The sequence below is a fragment of the Podarcis vaucheri genome (assembly GCF_965113315.1).
Source record: "Podarcis vaucheri genome assembly, chromosome: 7".
Classification (NCBI taxonomy): Eukaryota; Metazoa; Chordata; class Lepidosauria; order Squamata; family Lacertidae; genus Podarcis; species Podarcis vaucheri.
Genome location: NC_138765.1, coordinates 89,654,558 through 89,673,791, shown reverse-complemented (window position 1 = coordinate 89,673,791; position 19,234 = coordinate 89,654,558). Strand labels below are relative to the sequence as shown.

General features: G+C 50.6%; 1 protein-coding gene across 4 annotated transcripts; it reads right to left on the bottom strand.

Moving 5' to 3' along the window:
* Positions 1–3,635: 3,635 nt before the first annotated feature.
* On the bottom strand, positions 3,636–19,092 carry POLM (DNA polymerase mu). 4 transcript variants are annotated; one of them, XM_082230174.1, is made up of 12 exons: positions 19,023–19,092; positions 16,972–17,191; positions 16,115–16,301; positions 13,654–13,752; positions 12,166–12,336; positions 11,452–11,523; positions 10,502–10,622; positions 9,115–9,247; positions 7,618–7,720; positions 6,622–6,909; positions 5,594–5,677; positions 3,636–4,008 (listed from the first exon to the last, which is right to left on the bottom strand). In XM_082230174.1, the coding sequence occupies exons 2-12, from the start codon at positions 17,169–17,171 to the stop codon at positions 3,922–3,924; spliced, it is 1,545 nt and encodes a 514-aa protein (XP_082086300.1). In that variant the 5' UTR covers positions 17,172–17,191; positions 19,023–19,092; the 3' UTR covers positions 3,636–3,921. The 4 variants fall into 4 exon arrangements, with proteins under 4 accessions (XP_082086300.1, XP_082086301.1, XP_082086302.1 ...); XM_082230175.1 differs by lacking the exon at positions 19,023–19,092 and adding an exon at positions 18,045–18,660; XM_082230176.1 differs by lacking the exons at positions 11,452–11,523; positions 19,023–19,092 and having other exon boundaries at positions 16,972–18,660.
* Between the last annotated feature and the right edge of the window lie 142 nt (positions 19,093–19,234).

The following is a 19,234-nucleotide window of genomic DNA, read 5'->3' as shown; positions in this document are numbered from 1 at the left end:
GGTTCATGGTTCTTACATTCCAGGTTCCTATGCAATATTTTTCTTTACAGCATTGGACTTTCCTTTCGCTTCCAGGCATATTCGCAACTGAGCGTCCTTTCGGCTTTAGCCCAGCTGCTTCATCAGCTCTGAATCAACTTGTACTTGTCCTCCGCTCTTCCCCAGTAGCATGTTGGACGCCTTCCGACCTGAGGGGCTCATCTTCCAGCGTCGTAACTTTTATATGCCTGTTGTCTTTGTCCATGGAGTTTTCTTGGCAGGGATACTGGAGTGGCTTGCCGGTTCCTGCTCCAGGTAGATCACGTTTGGTCAAAACTCTCCACCTTGACCTGTCCGTCTTGGGTGGCCCTGCACGGCATAGCTCATAGCTTCTCTGAGTTGTTCAAGCCCCTTCACCACAGCAAGGCAGTGATCCATGAAGGGGAATCTGCTTCTAGCATTGATTAACTTCCTATTGCTTTGAGCTATGAGACTGGATTCATAGCTAGGTAAATTCTGCTTAAGAAGGCACCCTTTCCCATTTTGGTCTAAACAGGTAATTTTGAGCAACAGGTTTAACACACTTGATGCAACTCTCTCTCTCTCTCTCTCTCTCTCTCTCTCTCTCTCTCTCTTTCATAGCATCAGATCCAAACAGCAGCATTGCTTTCTGTTGCTCACCCATTGCAGGGCAAAATGTCGCACTATAGGGCTTGGGAGCTGGCGCTGCCCCATGGCCACGCACCTCACCAGTCCTGTCCCACGCCCTCCCATCAGTGTGCCCCTCACTTGCCAGAATGAACGATGGAGCGCTGTGTATGCCTTTTGGGCAGCTGAAAGGTAGCCTATGGTGAGCATCCCACCTTTTTCTCCACCACTTTCGACTCCTGGCCCTGCCCACCATTGGCCCCTGGAAGGCTCTCCATGAGGGAGTGCGGCCCTTTGGCTGAAAAAGGTTCCACACCTCTGATCTAAGTGGCAAAGCAAGCGGGGATGGGGGTGCAATTTGTGGCAAAGCAAGCAGGGATGGGGGTGCAATTTGTTCTCTTAACCTCCCTGTCAAAGAGGAAATGGACTTAAGGGACAAAGGGAAAGCAGGACTTGCCAAGGCAGGCTCCCCCGGCAAACAGTTGTCCTCCTGCTCACGAGGGAGTGGATCCAGCCCCCTCTGTGCATTTTCATTCTGGATTTTCTGAACACCTGGATGAACCTCTGCTTTAACCAGCCTGGCACCACCAGCCATGCCCCCATGCGCCCCAGCACTATGTGATCATGCTGACTGGGGCCGATGGGAGTTGTGGTCCAAAACAACTAGAGAGCACCGCATTGGAGGAGACTGGGGAGGATGCTTCAAGGAAGCAAAGTGCACTAACTGCCAGGGTTAGCACTCCTGCCAAAAATGGTTGTGTATACAAAGCCCTAGAGAGGAGGACAAAAGGACCAAAGTCACATATTTCACATGGCAAAAAATGTTTTGCGACCCTTTGTTGCAAACAGGTGTTATGCCCTGGAACTTCTCACACTGGTGACTCCAACAGGAAAAACACTGCTTAAAAAATGCTACCCAACCAGACTTTCATCCACCACCTACATAGGTAGCCCACCTTTCAAGGAAGGAAGCTGAACTCTGCCTGATCTCCTGGAGCACATTTTACAGTCAGGAGGAGTGGGAAGTAAAAGCCCTTGTTCATCCACCCAAGCATTGTAGCGGAAAACCCGTTGCTTCCCCATTAAGTTGAGGGTACACTGCCATAAATAATCCATTTGGGAGGAGGGTAGCAGATTATGGCAAGGAGTCGTGGGTCCAGGGTCACAGCAAGAACCACCATGAAATATGCAAGACCCCCCTCAAAGTCCATGCAGCAGGAGAGTGGTGAACGCTTATTGGATCTGACTGGGCAGAGTCCCTAGCGCTGGGCACGGTGCAAAGACTCTGGTCCCCCTCACGGAAGCCGTGCCACTGGGGTGGGGGAGTCACGCAACCATGCAGATCTTGAGCTAACTGGAACAGGGAAGGAGGCAGGTGGACTCACCCGAGAGCAACGCCCAACCATGCTGCCAAGTCCAACCTGCTGGACCCTTTCCACCACAGGGCCTCCTGCTTGACCCGTTTCCACCACGGGGGGGGGGGGGGGGTCAGCAACTGCCGCAGCCAGAGAGAAGGTGGTGGTGTGATATTTGTAACCTCTCTATCCCAACTCTTCTTTTAGGTGTGGGGTGGGAGACTTCAGAAACATGTTCAGGGGCAGAATCAGTTGACATTGAAGCATGCACCTTGCTGGATCAGCCGTAAAGTCCATCTGGTCAAGCATCATGTTCTCCCAGTGGCCACCCGCTGCCTCTGAGAAGCCCACAAGCAGGACCAAGTGCCCCCTCCTCAATTGTGACCCATAGCAAGTTGCATTCAGAAGGCATGTTGCCTCCAGCAGTGGTGTCAGAGCACACGCAGAGCCTTCTCCTCCAGATGTATCACAGCAAAAAAAAAAATTCCAGTGAAAAGCAGCAGGAGCAGACCAAACTTTAGTCAGTTGCTCTCCAGGATAAGAGGGCAAGTGGTTTATTATTATTAAAGGTTCTTAACAGCTCTGAGAAATAATGCTCAGGAAGACTCTTCTTCAGGGATGGCTCAAGACATTTTGCTGCCTGAGCAGGACGAGAAAATGGGTTCCCTACCCTGCCTTGCCCAAAATCTGATCAGCCTGGGAGTTGCATCTCAGTGAAGACTGGTGGCAGGAGAGCATCACCCACAAGGGCGGCGGCAGCAGCAGCAGCAGCAAGCTTACGCAGAACTGGCTGGATGCAGAGGAGTGGTGGGAGGCAGCAGGTGGGGAACCCCCAGGGGAAGAAGACTCAGAGCCACACCAATGAGTGGTCAGAGGGAAAAGGCAACTGGGTTTAGTGAGCAGGAAGAGGCTGTGGCAGAGAGCAGTCCAGAGGCTGCAGAGGAGGGGGGTCAAGAGGCAGAGATCAAGTAGCTAGCTGGTCTCCCCCTCCTGCTGCAAGCAGCTCTCTTCCCCCCTGGTCTCCCAGAACATGAAGCAAAATGAAGAGACAGGTGAAGGAGCCTCAGGTTGCTGGGGAAGGACCCAGAGGAAGAGGGAATTTGGGGAGCTGGGATCTTCAGTCCTCACAACGGCCTCATTGGGGCCAGACCTACTGGGAAGAGTTGCTGGGATCACTATGCCTGCACTCTTTTGGTTTCCTGAAATAGTTAACTTCACTGACACCAGGTGTCTTATTACTGACTTGCCCTTGGCTGCTGACACTTGGGGGGCACACACAGCTCTGTCCTCCAGGACCCCCCAGCTACTCCAGCACCTGCTGCCTAGTGGTTGGAGGGGCCCAGTCCCACTTCCCTACAAACATGCGCCTGCCTCTCAAACGAGGGGAGCCTGGCCTGTTCCATTCCCACTGCAACCAGCACAGGAACCCTGCACTGTGCCCCACTGGGAATGTCTGTCTGCCTGCCTGCCAGTCCCCAACACAGAAGCAAAATATGAGGCATCCCCTTGTACTTGCAAGGCTCACCAAGACCTTTGGGCCTGTGGGCAGATTTGCAAAGCAGTCAAACTGTGACAGGAACCATGCAAACACACAGGCTGCCTCCACCATTTGCTGTGCTAGGAAAAATTCAAGACAGAAACTGAGGCAGCACAGACACACAAAAAAGTGCTTGTTTATTTCCTTAAAATCCATGAACATAGAATAGGACACCCAGGCGCACGTGTGTGTGTGTGTGCGCGCACACACACACACACACACACACACACAGGTTTCTGATCCAACAGGCCTATTTCTGAAATCAGTGTAAAAAGGCTAGAGGTTCTCCTGTTCCAACAGCGAGAGTGCCAGGCAATTCAGAGGAGCTGGAACGTGTTCCCATTTCACTTGGATGGGCCTGTGATTTCCGTGGGATGAAGTAGGTGATTTGCATGGCAGAAATCAGGAGTTTCTCTCTTCTGGGGGTACATACTCCAAGTCTAAATGCTGGAAAATCTCTTCTTCAGAGGCAGCGGTCAAAAAAAAATTCTGAAGGGGGTTTAAAAGACACACACATAAACAAATTAACCAGAGGCTGAAATGATTTCCTCCACATCCTACTTTCTCCCGACGCCCATTAAGTAGGGCTCTGCAGACTCCATTCTGAAGAAAACAAAACCACCACAAAAAATTTGCACCAAACTTTGTAAGCTGCACAAATTATGCATCTTAAAGAGATTGCATGCAAACATCCTTGTTTTGCAGAATTTGTGTCACTCCTGTCTCAGGAACTGTAAGAAAGGGCAATGCTGCTACTTTGGACGCTTCATGGTAAAGGACTAGGATGTGGCAGCCCAGGAGCCCGAGAGTCTTCTCCACCCCTCGCCTTGTCCAAGTGTGTAAGAAGGCCTTCCTGGATCAGGCCAGGGACCCACCGAGTCCAGCACCCTCTTCTCACAGGGCCAACCAGGTGCCTGTCTGAACCCCACAAGAAGGACCTGAGCACACCAGCCTGCCGCCCTCTAGTGGCTTCCAGAAGCATTGCTGCCACCAACCTCGGAGGCAGAGGGCAACCATCCCAGCTGGTGACATTTCACAAGCTGTTGAAAAGGCCTGGAAACCGGCCTTTTTGGAAAAAACAAATGGAAACGTCTGCAGCAATGCCAGTGTTGTCTCAAGAGACAATGGAGTGCGCCTCCAGGGGTGAAGTCAAGCTGCACTGAAGTGACCTCTGCAGGGTGCAAGCCTGGGCAGTCTGTCTGGAGGTCCTGGGCTGCCCAGACAGCAAGATACCCCCCGCCGCCGCCGCCCCGCCTCTCTGATGCCATCCAAAGGAAAGCAGAGCAAAACCTTTGGCACCAGCCGGAAGGAGGCGTCCAAGGTGCCACCCAACCCTCTTAGGGACTCCACTCCAGATGTGTGCAAGGTTCGCTCCTCAGCCTTTTCTTCTCCCAAAGATTCCCTGCAGGGCAGCAGGTACAGATTTTTCCTCAGGACTGACTCCTGAAAAATGGGGAGGGGTAATTTTCCACAACCCCCGCTCACTGTCCCACCAGCTGATACCATGGGAAGGAAGGAAGGGTTTCAATTCTGCCTTTGCTGCAGAAACAGGCACTTGCAGCCAAAACGATTTAGCAGGGGCTACATCCTGCTCAGTTTGGCTGCATGCACCACTTCCCTACTGGGGACGGAAAGCCAAGCAGAAAGAAAGGTCCTTCTGCAAGCACCAGCAAAGCCTGAGGAGTCCCCTTGCCAAAGGCCCTTCCTCCTCGCTCCCTTCCCTCCCTGCCAGCGTAAGGGTCGGGGGAGAAATCCGAGGGGTGTTTTGCAAGTCAAGGCAAAGCACAAGATCCACTGCCTCTGCTCCTTTCTTTGGCCCTCCCCACCACTTTGGCAATCCCTGCACAAGCCTGTCAATCATGTGGCATCATGTGATTTGACAGACAGGTTGCCCCACCCACCTGTTGATGCTGGCCCATGAGGAAGGGCTACAAACAGAAGACCCCTGTTCTATAAAAGAGCCCCAAATGCCCCCCTCCCCAGTTCTATAAGGATAAACCAGGCGCAAAGCCACAGGCAACCCAGGTGGAAAGACCCTTCCTTCTTTGATGCTCCTCTGTTAAAAGCCGTGTACCTGCTCCAGGTGATAAAGGGCATGATTGTTGAGAGCCATCTTCTTCTCGTGCTTGGAGTAGCGCCTGAGGTCGCGCTCAAAATTCTGGGACGTAGCCAAGGGGAGAGAAGAAAGGAGATGGGTTGCTAAGGCAGTCCCTGCCAAACAGCTTGCATGAGAATTCCATTCATTCTGTAATTAAAGGCTCTTAAACCTGAAGCACGGGGACGCGGGTGGCGCTGTGGGTAAAAGCCTCAGCGCCTAGGGCTTGCCGATCGAAAGGTCGGCGGTTCGAATCCCCGCGGCGGGGTGCGCTCCCACTGCTCGGTCCCAGCGCCTGCCAACCTAGCAGTTCGAAAGCACCCCCGGGTGCAAGTAGATAAATAGGTACCGCTTACCAGCGGGAAGGTAAACGGCGTTCCGTGTGCTGCACTGGCTCGCCAGATGCAGCTTTGTCACGCTGGCCACGTGACCCGGAAGTGTCTCCGGACAGCGCTGGCCCCCGGCCTATAGATGTGAGATGGGCGCACAAACCCCAGAGTCTGTCAAGACTGGCCCGTTCGGGCAGGGGTACCTTTACCTTTACCTTTAAACCTGAAGCACATACCCACCTAAAGTGTCTCTGCAGGGTCTCTGAAAGATTAACTGTTCTCACCTCCTTTTAATTCGCATCTGCTTTATGTGGAGAGCATGCAATTCTACTAGATCTCTTGCAACCAGTGGCAAGTGGACTACACAGTCCCTTTACGATGTAAAGATTACCCAGAATTAGGGAGAAATGTTACGTATCTAGGAGCCTTTTTGGCTAAACAGTGGGGTATAAATGCCTTGTATAAAATGCTAAGAAATGGCTCCCTAAAGCAGGAGGTGGTGATTCCAATGCCGTTCCTAGTGCTGGCCTGAGACATTTACTAACTGCTGTAAGGATTCTTTACAGTGTGTTATGGCCTTCTAAGTTTTGAAAAAGAAAGGAAGATGCAAACTGAAATACAGAACCAGGATCCATGATGGAAAACTCTAATCCCAGGCAAGATACCTGTTGAACTCACCTTTGAGCCTGTCCAGCCAAGCAAAGCAAATGGAAACTGACTGAAGGGGATCACAACCAAGTCCACCCTCACAGCTTTCCAGAAACTGGACCCTCCAGAACCTGTCACTGCACCACCAGGCTTCTGAGCCCCGGCACCGATCTGAACACCCCCAGGAAGGTGAAGGCGGAAAATGGAGAGACATCGTTCAAAATGGTCCATTGCACTTGCACTGCTGCTGCTCCACAGCTCCGGGTCTTCAAGAGCCTGGAAAGTGTTTCTCCGGCTGCTGTGATAGAGCAAGAAGCCCTAGGAAGACAGGGCAGCAGAATGCAAAAGTCACACCACTCAGCATTTCTACGGCCAAGGGTTTTCTGAACGCCTGATGGCCGAGGGAGGTATCTCACTTGCACCTAGAAAAGGTGCAGAAATAGGCTTTCGTGTTGCAGAAGACCCCACACCCTACGCATTCCAGGGGGTCCCTCCCAACTCTACAATTCTGTGATTCTATGCTCCTGCTGAAGCTTCTGATCTGGACACACATGGTCATGCTCAGAACAATGACTCCTGCAGAAATGCAACAAGCAGCCTCCTGGGTTGGCAATGCACAACAGAATCGCCCACCCACTCCACCGACAGTGTGGAAGCTGATAGGAATAAGGGAATGCTGGAGCAACAGAACCTGCAGAGATGCAAGGGGCCGGCTCCTATGTAGGTGGACACTTAGCGCTCACAGCAGCCGTCAATCCCCTAATTTCCCCACTCCCACGCAGCCTCCCACACAGTTTGGGAATTGCCAATATCAAGCCTTTAGGACAGGCATGGGGGAAGCTGTCAGACACCAGCTCCCAGCCAGCATGGCCAATGGGTTGGGATGATGGGAGTTGTGATCTAGAGGGTCACTGTGCTACCTCTGCTTTGAGAGTGTCTGAAATGTTCCGTCTGCCGCTTTCCCAGTAACCCTTATGATTCCCCACCATATTCCCCCCCCCCTGGGCTACCCAACTCTGCTCCAACCTGCTTATCCAGCCAGCTGATGACTTTCTTCAGCAGTCCCCCTTCTTGGCCTTCCGTAGGGTGTGTGAGAAGCAAGTCAACATCATGGCCGGTTTGTTTCCCTCTGTAAGGGTAGACATAGCAGGAATCACTGAGTCACGGGAAGGCAGGCAGAAGGAAGCCGCCTCTCTCACGGGAGGAAGCCCCTGCAAAACAGGCTGTGCTCTCTTGTTCCGTCCAGTCCAGCTCTGGACAATGACTCCAGTTTATTTTCTTGCTGTGCGCATCATCTAAGCCTAGACTTAATCCAAGTCAGAACTAGCCTGGTTTGCTCATTGCCATGTGGCAAATCTTTGCTCATTTAATGGATATGTTTACATGTCAACCTAAGACACAGCTTGATGCCAGGGGAAGGAGCGCTGGGAGCCTCTCTGCTCACTCTTCTGCTCCTGGGCGGCTTGGAGAGATATGGAAGCTTCGGCTTTTGTTTAACCATAGGCTCACTGTGCCAGTGTTTCTCAAACTTCAGTCTCCAGCTGTTGTTGGACTACAACTCCTATTATTCCTAGCTAGCAGGAGCAGGGATGGTCAGGGATGATGGGAGTTGTAGTCCAACAACACGGGTCAACTTCAAACCATGGGCTGTCATTCAAGTATGTTTTGCTCACAGTAGACCCATTTGAACTAATAGACCTAGCTTAGTCATGGTCATGAATTTAAGTGAGTTTATTCTGAGTAAAACTTATACCACCCAAAGTTAGCAGGTCTGGCTTGTTTAAAATAAATCGCTGTCAAGTTGTCTAGCTGGACCCTGAAGTGTGACTAAATCGCAAGCTGTGGTGGAGGAAAGGCAGAAGCTCCTGATCTCCTCCTCCTGGACGTGTGGGAAGCAGGAGGCAGCGTGGAAATGGAAGGCTTCCTGCGGTGCATCAACATCACACTGAACTATTATTTAGGACATGCAAAGGCAGCCAGTGTGAGAACAAAAGCAGGTCTGCTTTGCTGGGTTAAATAAATGCTCAACTGAATAAAACGTGATTGCACATCTTCCTCTTTCTGCACACCCCATCTACCTGCTGGCCTCCAAGGAAGAATGGCAGAGGAGGACTTACGCCTGTGTTCCTTTCTTCATCGGAATGTGACAGTTGTACTTTGTGCCAGTCTCCCCTGGCCCACTGCAAACATCATTTCCTGAATTGTTCCTCATCAGAAGCAAAGGCAAGGCATATCTATGCTACAGACGACCAGTCCTAGCCTCTCTCAAGATGCCCAGGAAGGACCATCATTTTGAGAGCATGCTTGAAATATCTGCGATAGATCCCTATCCTGCTTTACTGGGCAATTTCCAGAGTTCCCTGCAATGTGGCATTTATAAGCAGATTCTGAAAGTGACTTATGCTCTACCAGAGGGGTGAATGAGTACTGCAGGAGGAAGTACCTCCTGGGAATCAGAAGAATCAAGCTTGGCACATTCTTGGCACAGGACTTCCAGCATGTTTGTCAAGAGCCCATCATCACCTTCTAAAGCCACCAGCCAACGTCACAGAAGCCCCAGGCAAGCACTGCCCCACTGCGTCTCGCACCACCTGGCTAATGGCCTCTGCGTCAGAGCGCTCCACTGGGGTGTTGAGGTCGTCATAATGAAGGAGCCCTGCGGGGAAAAGAAACCCACCACCAGGTGTGTTCAGGAGCCCCTCAGCACTTGAGGACGAAAAAGCAAGGAGACAGGAAGGCAGCAGATTTCTGTCCATCCAATACAGATAAGGAAAGGAGCACAGCACAATGGCAGAGCTGCTGCGCTGCACGCAGAACATCCCAGGGAGGGCAGGGAAGGTCCTGTCGGAACCTCTTGGAGTCACTGCCAGTCAGTGCAGACAATACTGAGCTAGATAGACCAAGGGATCAGACTCTGACATGGCATAAGGCATGGTGTTTTGGGCTCTTGCAACTTCTTGCTTCTCCACGCCAGTGCTGGGCAAAGGATCCAAGGCAGCCGCAAAGCAGGCACACCTGTGACTCTCCACAAAGTACTCAAGCCAGAACTAGAGCTAGGCATCTGACAGCTCAAATAATTATCTTACAATAATAAAATATATATATTTTCTTCTAGTTTGATACTTTTGCTAATTAACAAAAACTAGATGAGTGTTATTTTGTGAAATAACAACTGGTATGCAATGCTAGGCATACCCAGGAGACCCACTGAAATTAATTATTGCAACTAACTTCAGTCTATTCATTTCAATGGACCTACTCAGAGTAAAATTTAGTTGGCTACAACCCAAAGAGATTTAATTGTTTAAAAATTGACAAGTTATTATACCACTTTTCAGTAATTTCAATTTTCTGTGAAAACTTATGATTCACTGATAATATATATTTGGCATCTAAAGTGGAACAGGATCAGCTCCAGTTACCTTTTTCTAAAAATAAAATAAAATAAATGAAAATAGAAAAAGCAACTATAGCTATTAAACCACAAAGTCAGTTTCTAAAGCCTGGGTCAAAAATGCATATATAAATAATGTGGATCTTTATGTTAGAGTGCTTATTATATGTTAAAATATTCAAACTATGAATACTTTAGGGCAAAATGTGTACAAAAATAATGCATAATTTCATGGGTTTTAAAATGAGATTGCTGATACGATGAGGAAAGCAACATGTGTGTAGATATATTTTTATATACATGCCAACAACATGAAATTGATGAGAAATGGGATGGGACAGGGCAGACCTCTGAAGGAACACATGCCAAGCTAACATGCCAAGGACATAGACAGAGACAGCCTCCTCCCCCCCCCCCCCCGGCCACCATAGTATCAGTCCACATTGTTCTCTTGCTCCTTTTACCCTTACCCCGCTTTAACCCCCAAGTCCCTCTTCTTACTGCATGGATGCTTACCAACTTCCTGTTCCTTGCTCAGCTTTGCTCGATGTGCCTGCAGGTCGGCCAGCGTCCTCAGTCCTTCCTGATACCACCGGCTGGCCGTCTTCACCCCAACCCCAAAGATCTTTGTGAAAACCTGCCGAGTGAAAGTTTGCTGATGGAAGGATTCTGGAGCAAATTCAAGGGCATCTATTCCGTTCAATGCACAGGGCAAAGGCCTAAGGATGTGCCTTAGCATTGCCCTGCCATGTACAAAGAGACTTGCATTGTGGGAGCACCTCCTCTGGCTGCTACCTGACTGACGCCGACTTGTGACAGGGCCTTCTCGGTGGTGGCTCCATGTTTGTGCAATGCGCACCCTGCTGTATCTCCCTCATTGCTATCTTTCAGAAATTTAAAAATATTCCCATTTACCGAGGCACTTGATGGCTGATACTGGCTATGACAACCATGCCATTAATAACTCTGAGGATTGATTTAAATGTTTTTAGATGGCCTAGATGGGTTCATCACTGACTGAGGTTTTTCAGGAACAACTTGCTTTCTTCATGCCGGCCATTGACTACGACAATAAAGATTTGATTTGTGAAGAGCCTAACATCCTGTTCTCACAGCGGCCAACCAAATGTCTATGGAAATCCCAAAAGCAGGACCTGAGCACAACAGCACTCTTCCCACCACAAGGAACATTTCCTCTCTACTCTCACATAACTGAGACAGACAAAGCCCTGATCCAGGGGCACAGAACACGTGCCCAAGGGCCACTGCATGTTCCCCAATACCCACCCATAACCACTAGGCCAGTGATTGCTAACCTGTGGCCTCCCAGATGTCGGTGGACTACAAATCCCATCATCCCTAACCACAGGGCCATACTGGCTGGCAGGAGCTCTGGGCCAACATCCTCTGGTGGGCCACAGGTTTCCCACACCAGGCCAAAAGCCATTCAGTAACAGCCACCGCACCTTCATTGCCTGGTATCTCTCAGAATGCTTGACTCGCTCCACCTCCGCAGACGCGCCGTCTTCCAGCACCTCCTGGTCAGGGGAGACAAAGGCAAAGCTGTCTCAGCCATGACGGTCCCCATCCACAGAACTGCTAAAAGATGCACAGAGCTCTGACACTCCGGAAGAGAGCAGGGCTCAGTTGCAGTGCCCAGGTTGGCGTGTGGAAGCTTCCACTCCAGACACTTCCGGTTAAAAGAAGGAGATTGGGATTGGGCAGGGGTTGATGGGAAAGATGGACCTCTTTCTGCTCAAGACATCAGAAGAGACATTATTCAAAGAATAATGAACTACCAGCTGCAACTCAAGGTGAAATATACCAGTATTGTGTCTAGGAAAAAGATTATCCAAAGACCTGTGTCCTGGTAATGGCAAAAACTAGTTGCTGTAGCAGGCTAAACTACGGTGCATCCTGGAGGTGTACAACGGCATCAGAACAGACACTATTTCGGCTCCGTCAGGGCTGGGATAACTTTCCCTGCCACTCCGGGAGGTCTGCATTCCTTTAGGGAACAGGGGCGGAGTGGAAGTGGAGAGGTTTTATCAGCCTGAAGGTCACATTTCCTTCTGGGTGCAAAGTCAGCAAGGAAACCTTCTGGTGGCATGTAGAGCGTGGCAGAAGAGAGAAGCCAAGGCTGTGGAGGAAAGAGAGGACGATTCAGAGAGCGCCATCACCTGGATGATTCTCCTGGAGTGCTCTCCTAGGCAGGGAAGGGAGCGCAGCTCCTGCACTCTTCTGACTGTCCAGGGTAAGGACTTGAGGACAGAGGCAGCCCTGGAGAAGGCCAGGCTGCGGGCTTCGCTGCCGCAAAAGTGTGCCTCCTCTGCCATCGTTTGCAGACCTTCCTGTCAAGGGAAAGGCAATTAAGGATCATTCTCAAAGGGGGCTCCCTGGCAAAAGCAAGTTCAAGCACTCAAAAGAGGATCTGACCATCTCACCAACTGCATATGCAGAGTATCCTGCTTCTGAATGCAGCCGCATATTCATCAAGGCAGACTCTCCCCGCATGGGTAAAGCCAGCACATCAGGGAGAAGGACAGAGCAGAAGGGTTTGCCCTGACCTGCTAGCTTTGAACAGAGCGATACTCTGACTTAGGGTTGCCATCTTTACCATTCCTGTGCCCCCAACAACAGCCTGACATGCAAAAGGTTTAGCACCTGACCCTTACCCGACCACTTATTTCTGAACAGAATTGATACCCTCAGCCCAGTATACCTGAAGGGGCATCTCCACTCCCATCATTCAGCATGGACATTGAGGTCCAGCTCCGAGGGCCTTCTGGCTGTTCCCTCATTTCAAGAAGTGAGGTTACAGGGGACCAGGCAGAGGGCCTTCTCGGTAGGGGCACCCTCTCTGTGGAGTGCCCTCCCATCAGATATCAAGGAGATAAAGAACTACTCAACCTTTAGAAGACATCTGAAGGCAGCCCTGGAAAGGGAAGTTTTTAATGTGTGGTGTTCTGTTGTGTTTTTATATTATGTTGGAAGCTGCCCAGAGTGGCTGGGGCAAGCTAGTCAGATGGTCGGGGTACAAATAATAAAATTATTACTATTACTCCCTTTTTAAGACACATGCCACTTCAAGACAAGTTTTTTTAAAAAAATACATAAACAAATCAGCAACACACACAATAAGCAGAAGCATTGGAAAAAAATTTAAAGGTGATTTAAAAACAGGCAAAGGGGGAGGTAGATGCAAGATTTGCTGTTTGCCTCCGCCCTAGGAAACTCTTCACCTGTTTTGTGGCTGTCAGGCTGCTCGTCAAGGCTGGTAAAGCGGTGGAACCATTATTTCTATCCTGGGGGTGTCCTCAATACCTGCGCTATGCAATTTAGTGAGGTTGCACCATATGGCCTCCTCAGTGTTTGAGCTGGGTAAGCAAGGAAGAAATCCAGAGCTTCTCTCATATTATGATTTGCCATGTTTAGGTTGAGCTGCTTTTCTTCCATCCCTTATTGTTCATCCATTCCAATGGGCTCAAAATGTTTTCCATGTGCCTCTGGTTTCCTGCTTCTGCATTAATCTGCAATAATTTTTGTAAGTATTAAATAATATGCCACGAGTGTGACAGAGACACTCTCTGTCCCTGCAGCCTTGTTCTCTGCTCAATCACTCCAAGGGGATGCCCAAACTATTCCTGTCCCCAGAAACAGATTATTACCGTGAGTGTCTGGTTCCTGTGTGCCAGCAGAGTTCGGCGCTGGCAAGCATAAACTGGCACCTGGCACCTGGCCTCCAGCGTCTCTGCATGGGCAGCCACCTGAAAGACAGGACATTTAGCTCCCCTGCATTGAAGGGCTCAGAGTCAGTAACTAAAAATAGTTTTTAAACTTTACATCCTCCTTCTGTATAAGTGTCAGTTCCCCAAACGCTTTCTCTTAGTCACACTCTAGTAGTGTCACAACAGAGCACCAGCAAGAAACGGGGGGGGGGGGGGAGGAAGAGAGAAATTGGGAAACTGTGTTTGCGGAGAGAGAAACAGAGAAATTGCATTAGAGAGGCACCCTCCACCCTGTTTTTCTGGTAAGGAATTACTAATTGCACAAAAAATGACAGTTCTCAAGCCACTCCTAGGCCACATTCATTTAAAGTGCTATAATACTGCCTTAAACAACCATGGCTTCCCCCCAAATAATTCTGAGAGCTGTGGTTAAGGGTGCCAAGAGTTGTCACAAGTTTCCCTGGAAAGAGGGATTGATTGTTAAACCACCTTGGGAATGGGGCTGGGTAGACTTTGTCTACCTCCCTGTTTAACTTACAGATCACCCCCCCAAAAAAAAAAAACACAAAAAACACCACACAGCTATTCTAGACAAACGCCGTTAAGAGCAAGTGTTAAAGCATGCAGGGCCTTGCCTGACCCTGTTCCTCTGCGGGACTCACAATGAAATGTTGCAGTAGAGAGAGCTCCTGTTCAGGGTTGCCATCAGCCAGCCCTATCACTATGGGTTTGGGGGAATAGCCTGTCATGACATCCATGGGTCCCTTCCAGACCTGTTCCTTGGCTGGCCTCCTCAGCACCTCAAAGAAGAGATGGGTTGCCATAGTGACAACTGAAGAGGCTTCCAGCAGAGGGGAGGCATTTTCCCTCCCCCCCCCCACCTGGCTGGGTGGTCATCCTACAAAGGAGAACAATAGGCCAGGGGGGTTTAGTTTTGGGTGTCTCAGTTTTGGCTGATGCTGGAGACCCAGAGGGAAGCCTGCCTGCCCTGAGCTTGACTCAAAGCTACGACTGGGAGCTCCCCTGGAACCCAGTAGGAAAAAAGCATCACCAGTTGGAGTTTTCATGCTGTGAACCCCTCCATCCTTTGCTCAGGTTCCATGTATGAGTAAATAAAGGCACGTAGCCTAAGGACACCACCGTCTCCATCAACCTACATTCATAGAGTTGTAAACTTGGAAGGGACCATGAGGGTCATCTAGTCCAACCCCCTGCAATGCATGAATCTTTTGCCCAGCGTGGGGCTTGAACCTACAACCCCAGGATTAAGGGCCTCATACTCTACCAAACCCAGGGAAGCGCTGGCACCCATGGAGTGTCTTGCCTCTCAGAGACTGCAGCGCACACAACAAAACTCAAGTCTTCACAGGCAGGTTTGATTGGGGGGGGGGTTGCTCTCCGAGGTGACTTTTTCCTAAATACCATTTGTACTCCTCTATACTTCGGACCCCCCCACACCCTGCCAGGTATGCTGAGAACCCCACCTCCAACTTCTCAGCAGTCCTGTTTTGACTACACAGTCACTGGAACTCAGCATCTGACTGACAGGAGCAGGGCGGGCTTATTGTTGTGAGGTGCATTGGGGGCCTAGAAAGGCGTTACCGTAAGTAATCAATACAGTGGAGCCTCGTTACGCACCGTCCTCCTTACGTATGCTTCGGATTACGAGCTCTGCTAACCTGAAAGTAGATGCTCCCGGTTGCGAACTTTGCCCCAGGATGCGAGCGGAAGTCGCGCACCAGCAGCGGGAGGAGCCATTAGCGAAAGCGCTCCTCATGTTAAAAGCAGTTTTGGGTTACAAACAGACCTCGGGAAGGAATTAAGTCTGCAACCGGAGGTACCACTGTAAAGCTTACAATGGCAATCATGGTGTGCCTGCATCTGGCTGGAACCCAGGACAAGGCTCTGCAAGGCTCCTGTTGGGAAAAAGCACCAAGGCAAAAGCCAGCTCCAGATGGCTGGAATGCAAAACAGGATGTTGTTGTTTCAAACTGTACTGTTGGCAAAAAGGAGGAGTCTATTCTCTGTACTGAGCACCGGATGTTAGCTCAGAGTGTCATGGGACCTGTACTGGAAGTACAGGGGTGGAGCTGTGACTCTTCTGATGGAGTCTGAAGGGTGCAGTCACGTTTTCTATGTACTGCTGAATGACAGGAATAAAACATGTAAATAGACTCCTGTCTGTCTCATTTCCCCTCCCTGGGGAGAATGCAGGGAGGGAGAGAAGCAGAGAGAAGCAGAGGGTGTGTTCTCTTCACGTCTAATGAGGAGAATCGCCGGGTTTATGACCTTGCCTGCCGGGAGACGCAGGGGAGAGGTCATCAAGTATCCAGCTTAATTGCCCGGGGGAGGCGAGTTTACCTCTGACTGTGAGCTGAGATACTAACAGCTCCTTCCTCACCTGGAGACGGTGCCTGGGCTCAATCTCCGCAGGCTGCCCAGCACTCATGCTCTCTGTGAACCAGCTGGTGTTGAGCAGCGCTGGGCGGCCACCCAAGACATCGATGCCGTGGCTCCCGTTCTTCAGCAGCCACTCAACCACCTCATCTCCAGAGTTGCCCTCTGACACCACGTGGGTAACTCTGTCACTGGAAAGCACCACATGGGGGGGGGAGGAAGGGGGAAAGAAGACTCTGAGCAACATCGTTGTGCACACCCAACCAGTCAATCCAGCCCAGCAAGCAGAGGGCCCCTCCAGACTGCAGCGGTGTAGCTAGCCGCTCGGGTGCCGGGTGCGTCGCAGGTGTCCTGAAGCTGGGCGCGGGGCATGGGGTGGGGCAAGCTGCGTGGAACCTCTCCACTGCCTTCCCCCTCAGCTGTAGGGAGACAAGTGCCGGCCCTGGCAATGTGGTGCCCAGTGCCAGGTGCATTTTGCTATGTTTGTTGACTGAACTAAAAAGTTTTGTGAGCTCATTTTTTTAAAAAAACATATTTTTATCATTTTGTCACCCTCTTCAATGATGTCACCCGGGGGCAGTCTGCACCTCTTCCTCCACCACTGCCGGACTGCAGGCTTCGGGGGGGGGCAGGGGTGTCCTGCAACATGTCACACTCCTAGAAGGGCCATTCACACATCACTCCACTTTATCAGGTGTTTGGCCTCTTCATGCTACCACGTTATTGCTCTTTGGAGCGCTACTCTTGCACCATAGCAGAACAAAATGTGCCCAGGAAATTTGTGGCCTGAAAATCCAGGATGGGCTGCCCCCTTTTACCTCTTCCTTCTTCAGAGGGAGAGCCTGGCCTGGCCTTTGTTACCTGTTGGCATCCTCCACGCAGAAACCCCTTTGGCGGGCCAGAGTGGTAAGGAAAGCCTTGCGCGTGGCTCCCATCCTCTTCTCCACCAGGCACAGCACCACTTTGGGGAAGCGCATAGGATGCGCATGGGGAGCTGGCGGGCCGGGCAGGTGCAAGCGCTGCTTCTTCTTCTTCTTCTTCACTGGAAACTGCGACATCATTGGCTTAGCGAAGGAAGGCCCTTCCCCAAAAGAAAGACAGCAGTCAAGATCGAGAGACGGGGGCAAAGAGGGCAGGGGCCTCCTCTGCTCTATTTGCAGTGCCTGCTAGAATCATTCTTGTTTAATCAAGCCTATCCAGATGCTAAGAAAGCTGAGGTAGTTTTAATCTGCTTTAGTATTTCATCTTTTGTATATTTTCTTTTTAGATTTTTTTTATTAACTTCGCATTCTGCCCATTTGAAGATCTCATGGAGGTTCACAGATTGTTTTAAAGCAGGGCTGTAATTTTTCTGGATTTTACTGTTTTTTCTTTTGTAAACAGCTCTGAGGTTTTTATGAACAGGCGGTGTATAAATTTTATGAAATAAGATATAATAGATATTAAATAAATAAAATGCAGGGAGAGGAATTATTTTGACAGGCCAACCTTCTATCAACAAAATAGTAGTTAAAAATGGAATTCCTGCCACATAGTATTTAATCTAACGGTTATGTCAAAAGAAGCCTCTCACCTGCCTGCACAATATTTAGTCCCAGCTGTCCAGCAAGAGGACAAAAGAAATCCTAATTTTCCTGCTGGAGCAAGTTTGCAAAACGGATATGCTCAGGATGACAGCTTTCCTATCCATGAAAAGCAGGGGAAACTGTACAAAAGGGCAGAGCAGTAGGCTGCAACCCTAGACACTCTTCCCTATCAGACTCAATGGGGGTTTACTTCTGAGTAGACAGGTATAGCGTTGCTCTTTTGGGCTGCCAGTCAGAAGAGACAACTCTGGACTAGGGAGACGAATAGTGTCACATCGCATAATGCCATTTCCTATGTTCCCGGTGAATAATAAGATTCATATATGCCAGGCGTATATTGCTTTTTACCTGCCTTTCTCTTGCCTCTTCAATAGTAGTCTTAGCTAAAACTTTTTATCTCTTAGAATGTTGCTGGAGATAGTTAAGCAGAGGAAGCTTTTCCTTGCAACTGAAACCCGAGTCTCAGGCTGCTACTAAGAGATGAAGAGCAGAGGCAGTAAGGAAAACACAGCAATGAAAACACAGCAATGTCCTGTCCAAGACTGAGCAAAGGAATTGAGCATGATTCTGCAGCAGAGTTCTGCCCTTCCTAACACACTCCTCACGGAGAGTCTGCGTCTGGCTGGAACATGTTCCTGAATGCCCAGGGCAACAGGCCGGCTCTCGGCTGGGATGGAGAAGGGTGTGTCAGGGAGGAGGCGGGTCTTTCTGGACAAAGGGAAACGCCCAGGATTCGTTGCTCCACCCACTATTATGGTCCCGCCCACCACTGGCCCCGGGCCCAGAAGTTGGCTAGCAGGGAATGTGGCCCGTGGGCCCTCGAGGAAGCCACGATGGGGATGGGGGCCAGTGGGCAGTTCCGGGAAGGACCTCGTGGAGGGAGGAGGGTAAGGAGAACCCACGCTCAGCTGGAGAATTATTGCATTCACTCGCTCTTAGTTATTTCATAAAGTTTAGATACTGCTTGAATAAAGTGGCTTACAAAAAGAATAAAACCATCAGTCAAAACAGGCACAGGATGCAGAAACACTGAAAAACAATTTAAGGTCAATAAAAAGCTAAAAACAGATTAAAATAATCTCAACATTCTACATATCTGGGTAGGCTTGTCGAAAAAAGTACAGCAAAGGCTCCTGCCCAACGTCACCCCGTTCCAGACGGTGGGTGCTGCTGCCCCTCCAAAAGATGCGCGGATCCAGCGAGCGAACGCATCCCCACGAGCCTCCGCGGCATGGCTCTCCCCCCTCCCGGAGCGCGGAGCGGCCAAGCGGGCAGCGGGAGTCCCGGGTCCCGCCGCCTGGCCAGAGGCAGCCCAGGGGGACTCACCGCGGCACCAGGCGCGAGGTCCGGCGGCAGCGCGGGCGCAGCTCGGCTTCCCGGCTCCTGCGCGCCCGCGGATCCTCCCGCCCCCTTCCGGCAAAGCTTCCCGCGGCCCCGCCCCTCCCGCTTGGGGGACGGGAAGGGACGCCCTGGGCGGAACAGACGCCCAACCCGCCGGGACGCGCTTGGGTCAGCGCCCCTTCCTGGCCCGCGCCATG

Excerpts from the sequence above, each read along its gene's own strand:
- POLM (XM_082230174.1), bottom strand. The coding sequence starts at position 17,171 with ATGATGTCGCAGTTTCCAGTGAAGAAGAAGAAGAAGAAGCAGCGCTTG. Across the intron at positions 16,302-16,971 it reads TGCGTGGAGGATGCCAACAG|TGACAGAGTTACCCACGTGG; the intron begins GTAACAAAGGCC and ends GGTGCTTTCCAG. Across the intron at positions 10,623-11,451 it reads AGAGATACCAGGCAATGAAG|GTTTTCACAAAGATCTTTGG; the intron begins GTGCGGTGGCTG and ends TTCACTCGGCAG.